Below are 6,424 nucleotides of genomic sequence, written 5' to 3'. Positions count from 1 at the left end.
ATTGATAAAGATCGTCGGGTGTTACAAAAGCGGTCTTCTCACTGTCGAGATCGTCCACGGCAATCTGCCAGTAACCGGAGCGAAGGTCAATCGAGGAGAAATAGCGAGAACCGTGGAGGCAGTCAAGGGCGTCATCACTCCGAGGTAGGGGATACACGTCCTTTTTGGTAACCCTGTTAAGGTTCCGATAATCCATGCAAAAGCGCCATGAGCCATCCTTCTTTTTGACCAGTACAACAGGGAACGCCCATGGATTACATGACGGTTCAATAATGTTCTTGACAAGCATTGGGAGAACTTCGGTGTGAATAACTTGACGCTCAGCCGGTGACACTCGATACGGGCGGCGATGAATAGGAGGGGCATGGCCGGTGTTAATGCGATGTTTCACAGCTGTAGTTTGGGCCAAAGGACGATCGTTACAGTAAATAAAACTATCGTGGTAGGAAAACAGAACGCGCTAGAGATCACGAGCGTGCTCGCACGGTATGTCGGGTTTAATCATTTTCTGTAAGTCGGCGATGGTACAAGTTGCCGACTGCGACGGTAGAGGAGGATCGGATGAATTGTCGTCTGGTGCAATAGATGCTACTGAGCGATCATTGAATGAGCAAAGCTGAGCCAGAGACATTCGCGTGGCAGCACATTGTCGTCAAGCCAAAATTGACCTCTAGCAGGCAGACGCAATTCGCCGTAATAGATAAACTGTATGAGGTACTGGGATCCCGTGTGTAAGGAAGACGTCTTGTATAGGAGCTGAGGTGTAGTGACCGTCGGGGACTGGTGGGGATGACACTAAGTCAACGTAAGTCAGTGCCGAAGGTGGCAAGCGAATGAAGTCGGCGGAACTGAGGCGACGGGGGTGTGGTTTAGCTGGATCAGGAACAAGCAGGTCAAGGCGGAGAGTACTGGCGGAACAATCGATGAGAGCAGAATGTGGGGAGAGTAAGTTTAAGCCGAGGATGATGTCGTGGGGACAGTGGGCGATGACTGTGAATAACGCGGTAGTTGAAGCGTTCGGCGAAGGAGACGCGGGCGGCACACATGCCAATTACGGGGACTGCTCTGCCATTGGCGACACGGACAACAGGCGTTGTGGCGGGCGTGATTATTTTCCTCAGCCGGTCACGAAGGTCAGCGCTCTTTACCGACAAATGCGCCCCAGTGTCTATAAGAGCAGACACAGAAACACCGTCGACTTGCACGTCAAGAAGGTGCAGATGAGTCGGCAACGTCAGTAGAGGATTTGGCGCATTATGGAGCACTGCAGCGTCACCTCGAGGCACTGCATCGTCTAGTTTTCCGGCTGCGAGTGGCGTCTGAAGGGAGTCTACAAATAGGGATGACGGGGCTGGGGAGAGCGAGATTGTCGTCGTTTGGGCAAAGGCGAACGAGAATAGGGGCAGTTCGGCGCAGGAGAATCAGTGCCGGCATTATCGGAGCGTGTGGCATAAGGACAAGAAGGGCTACCTGGGGAGCGATATTAGGCAGTATAAGTAGACCGGGTCGGGGAACTCCGGCGACTGCGACAGTGCCGAGAAATGTGGCCGATTCGTTGGCAGTGAAAACAAATGGACTTGTTGTCAGCAGTGCGCCATTCAGATGGGTTGCGGAAACGTGGTGGGTAAGAATATGTGGGTCGGGGCGGAATCCAATAAGCCGGGCGGGTATCAGGGCGATGGGTCGAGCAGATGGTGTGAATACCACTCTTTTCGAACTCCTGGCGAACAACTGCCTGCATCAGGGTAACGCTGACTGCAGGGGCGTTGATGGGGCTGGAGTCGAAGGCAGCCGGATAGGCCGCCTCGATCTCACGCCGGACGATCCTGATAACATCGTCTGTGTTATTGGGATAAGGAGTGTCGGCACAGGAAGATGTCGCTGGGGTGTTGGGCAGACGGGCAAACTGGTGGTCAATCGTTGGCTTTCAGCGAGTTCCAGGCGGCGGTACTCTTTTATAACTGCATCCACCATCGCCACGCTGTTGAAAACGAGCGAGTTGAAGGAGTCATCGGTAATGCCTTTGAGGATGTGGGAAACCTTGTCTGACTCAGTCATGTGTGCGTGAACGTTGCGGCACAGAGCCAAGACGTCCTGAATGTACGCGACATAGGGCTCTGTTGACGTCTGCACACGGCCGGAAAGTGCCTTCTGCGCGGCAAGTTGATGACCGTAGGGTTTGCCGAACAAGTCTCGAAGCTTTTGCTTAAGCGAATCCCAACTGGTGAGCTGATCTTCGTGCCTCCGAAACCAAACTCGAGGTGTGCCACTGAGGTAAAAGGCCACGTTGGCGAGCATGATAGTGGGGTCCCACTGGTTATTGCGGCTTACGTGTTCGTACAGGATGATCCGGTCATCGACGTCTTCCCCGTTTTTGCCCAAGAATACGCCATGATCACGGGGAGCGCGGAGAGTGATGTAGGTCGTCGAAGTGGCAGCAGGTGTCGGAGCCGGTGAACTCGAGTTGTCGTCGCCGGGAGCCATGAAGGAAGGCTCGACTTGCCGTCCACTGCGAAGCTCCGTGACGAGGTACAGGGAACGTGCACCTTCACCAGATATGTTACGTAGTAAGACGCAGATGAAAAGCTATATACAAGTATATTTAAAAGAAAATACGCCGCACTTGGCCAAGAAGCAACAGCCCGCGCTAGCCTCCAATCGTCGTCGCCGTCTTCACACTGCTCGCCTCTTCATGAGCGCATATATTGTTCCGTAGCAATATGTTGTGTGCCTGTTTCTAGGTGAAATCTAGTCCCTGTACCCCTAGCGGCGAGTAGTGCAGCTCTGAAAGAGACACGGATGTGAACCAGATACACACGGTGGCTGTATGGGCGCTTCACGAAATGGCTCTTGCAAAGTAGAAACAGCGTAGACATCTCTGCCTCAAACTACGAAGGCTGAAATATGCAACGGCGATCAGCCATCTTGTCGGTGATTGGTCCTGCTATTTCGGTTCGTGAAAAGCCGAACAATTTGCGAGTATTCCGCCTTATACCGGATGATGATATTTAGTTTTAGATAATTTTTACAAATCGCCTTTTGCAGGTAGCATAATTTTAGCCATTTAGCTGGATTATTCAAAGAGGTAGACATTACTTGCACGAGAAATAGAAATACACAATCAAATAATTAACAAAAATTCGCTAAATAACTTCTCAATATTTATATCATGACACATACTGTATTGGCCAGTTGCAGTGGGGAGTTCACTTAAAACTAATTTTCAGGATGACACCAGTGTCGAAATATCCATGGCCAATGTTTGCGACGAAACACATGTGTGTTCCACTCAAATTTGTGTTTCAATGCCCAAAAGAGCGATTGCACAAATATAAGCGAACGAACACTGCAGTTTTACGGCTAGTATGATGGCGCATATCTGTCTAGCCATGCAATCTTTCAAATTCGCTTTGAGTGTATATAAAATGCAAATTCACCAGCTGCAACCTTAACTACAGGAGTTGCAACAGCTACAGTTATACAGGGAATTTTCGTCAATTAATTATCTGTTTAAATTTCTAGTACAAGTAATGTCCGCATCTTTGAATATTCCAGCTCAATAAATAGAACTGAACTATCTGCACTAGCAATTTTCTATATTCTGCACCACTTTAAGATTATCACCGCGTACATTCCTTGCACCACGTTGACCATAACGCGACGGCTGCCACCAGAAATGACGTGTTACACGCTACTTCTATTTTATTATAGCAGGCACACGGTATGCGCGTTCAAAGTAGCGAGCCCTGCTTCTCCAGTAACAAAGCATAACGTATTCACTAGTGATCTTATTACCTTCCGAGGCAACCACGCTCGCAACAAAGTGACGAACGGAGTGACGAACGCTGTTCCGGGGCAGGACTAAATATTATGTTTTGGTGTTTGTTTCACCAGAGGTAATTTATCACAGCCATGCTCTTATCGAATTGCCGCTCAACCGTCATCGACTACGTAGTCGTTCCGATGCTCAGACGAACGGCGCGTGACGTCAGCTTTACATCACGGCACGTCAGATGAGTACCCATCTAATCCGAATGAGAGTCCGCTCAGACGCCAAGCCATGAAGTTTATTGCTAAAATTACTGTAGAGAAGGCTTACACTGCAATCGTTGAGACACCATGCAAGTAGTAGGAAGTACTTAGATTTTGTTTTGGTATGGCTTCGTTGAGAGAATGAACCGCAGCTGCAGATGAAATCTGTGGCACCGCCATGTTAAAGGGACACTAAAGGCAAATATTAAGTCGAACTTTCTTGAAAGGTTGTGCTTCTGTAATAACAAATTCTTCAATCGTAATGCAAACTTAGCTTTTGTAAGCTAGAAAACGACGAAAATAAAACATCGCAAAGGTGCCATCTGTTGTCGACAATGGTACCTTTTATGCGTGGCGTCAGCACCTCTGATTCTCAGAGAGCGGCCGCGATCGGCCACTGTGAACGTCATCGGTTTTCTCTGTTTGCTACGGCCAGAGCGGCAACGTGTGGCCATTGACCACACGTGATCTTGCCTGGTAACCTGAACCCAAGCAGAGTTCCAGAGTGACTCAAGCAAGCTGAACACCTGCGCCCGCCAAGTTGTACGCTTCGTATATACAACTAAATAAAGAGTCCAGAAAATACATAACTGCATAGAGGGCGGTCGCGTTGAGATGACGTCAAGTTCTCCGCATTGGCGCGGGCGGTTAAAATTGAGAAGCAGCAAGGGTACTTTAGACGGCAATTTCTTAGACAGAAAAATTTATATATTTGCATGCGCAAAAACTAATATGGACTTCTAGACAAATGCTCTGTCGATTTAACTCAACTTAGTGCTTTCCTTTAGTGTCCCTTTAAGTACTGGCTCTTACTTCACAACAGTAGCATTCAAAGAAACGCGCTGATGTACTCTGGCTTGGATTCGGTTAGGCCCGGTGGACATATTTGTTTTCTGTCGTCGTCCCGTCTTCTTGGGTGGTCGACTCTTCTGGAGCTCAGTTTTCCCGACCCTGCGCTTGGTCTGGGTGGAGTGTTGCGGCGGCGAGATTGCTCTGCAGCCTGTTTGCCCAGCGCCGATCAGGCAGGCCTAGTGGACGCTTTCTGGACGAAGATCAGAATGAAATAAAGACGTTTTACACACCAACCACCATCAATTTCCCGATTTGCACGTTTGAAATAGAAGATTAGAATTTGGAACTAAGATACGGAAGAGTCCTGGTACTCCGAAGACACACGGCACAACGTGAACGCTTCCTTTCGAATGTCTTCCCACAGTTCAAGAAAAGATGCCTTGTCCCCTTCTTCCCGAATTTTCTTCTCCAAAAGGGCAAGCAAGTCAGGCGTGAAGTGCTCTTTCCAGCCTCCCACTTTGGCTTCTTTTACTATCGCGTACTTTGTTTTGTCTCCACAGTAGCCTTCCTTGCTAGTCATATTCTTCTTAACAAAGAGATCATTCCATTCCGGTGACGCGTTTTCTCTGAGATTATGCACGATGACTTTCCTCATGTGTTCTGCTTTTGACCATTCAACGATATTTTGTAGCATTTGCGAGTTTTCCAGCAGAGCCCTCTCGTATCTCTCTCCCAAAAAGCTAGCGAATCTCAAAACTGTGCCTCTAATGTCCTTTTTGAGCTGTTCGTAAGTCACGAAGAGCAAGTTTGGTTCGTCCCTGATGGCGTACGCTGACGCCACGTGGTCGAAGTAGCTCCCAAAGCCCAAGTCTCCCTCGATGAAGGGTTCGAAGAATTCTTCGAATGTGCCGTCTTCGAACTGGTAGCTGCTTAGGTCTGTGTTCATGCGAAACTGCGAGACGCAGACGTCCCATGGGTTTCGAGCGATGTAGATGTACTTGGCCTCCTTGTTCATAGTCTCTCGGCTGAGTGGATGGTGCGTCAGAAACAGTCTCACGGGTAGAGGCGACTCCCAGCCATCAGTCTCCACGTACCCGATCAGGCGGAAGTTGCGGATGAACTCGTCATAGAAGCTGATGGGTTTTCCTCCGTTGACGATTAACTGCATTATATATTGAACCCAGTGGGACCCACTTTTGGGGTAGGTGCACAGGACGACGTCACCCTTGGCAGCGCGGAAAGAGAGGCTTTTACGAAATACTGCTGGAACGACAAGTGGGGACCTCGACGCCCCGTCGATGACTTGACGGTAGGGCCTGCGGCCTGGCATGGTGGTGATCTCCCAGGCCCACGGTATCTATCCTGTAATAAGTGAAGAAACAGGTTGGTTTATTACAGGTACAAAAAATGCAACTTCTGTGCGCAGCAGTGCGCAGGTTCATCTTAGTGAACATAGGCTATGTCCAGGAATTATGGACATTCCCTTTAAGAGCATCACGTCAATGCTCAATACTGAATGAGCAAAATAAAAAAATCATATTTCAAGATATTGGTAGTGCATCAAAATGCTTCAACTGACCACAACGAGGATGTAGTCCCT

The 6,424-nt window shown here is 48.9% G+C and overlaps 1 protein-coding gene across 1 annotated transcript in view; it reads right to left on the bottom strand.

Annotated features, from left to right (window-relative positions):
• Window positions 1-4,056: 4,056 nt before the first annotated feature.
• The window catches only part of LOC142576435 (sulfotransferase 2A8-like), a 120,616-nt gene continuing 118,248 nt past the window's right edge, over window positions 4,057-6,424 (bottom strand). The window contains exon 3 of the mRNA XM_075686568.1: window positions 4,057-6,186. Coding sequence (XP_075542683.1) covers window positions 5,171-6,154 — 984 coding nt within the window. The 5' untranslated portion in view covers window positions 6,155-6,186 and the 3' untranslated portion in view covers window positions 4,057-5,170. The remainder of the gene's footprint in view (window positions 6,187-6,424) is intronic.

The sequence above is a fragment of the Dermacentor variabilis genome, chromosome 3 (genome assembly GCF_050947875.1).
Source record: "Dermacentor variabilis isolate Ectoservices chromosome 3, ASM5094787v1, whole genome shotgun sequence".
NCBI classification, from domain to species: Eukaryota; Metazoa; Arthropoda; class Arachnida; order Ixodida; family Ixodidae; genus Dermacentor; species Dermacentor variabilis.
This window is presented reverse-complemented; position numbering and strand designations above follow the sequence as displayed.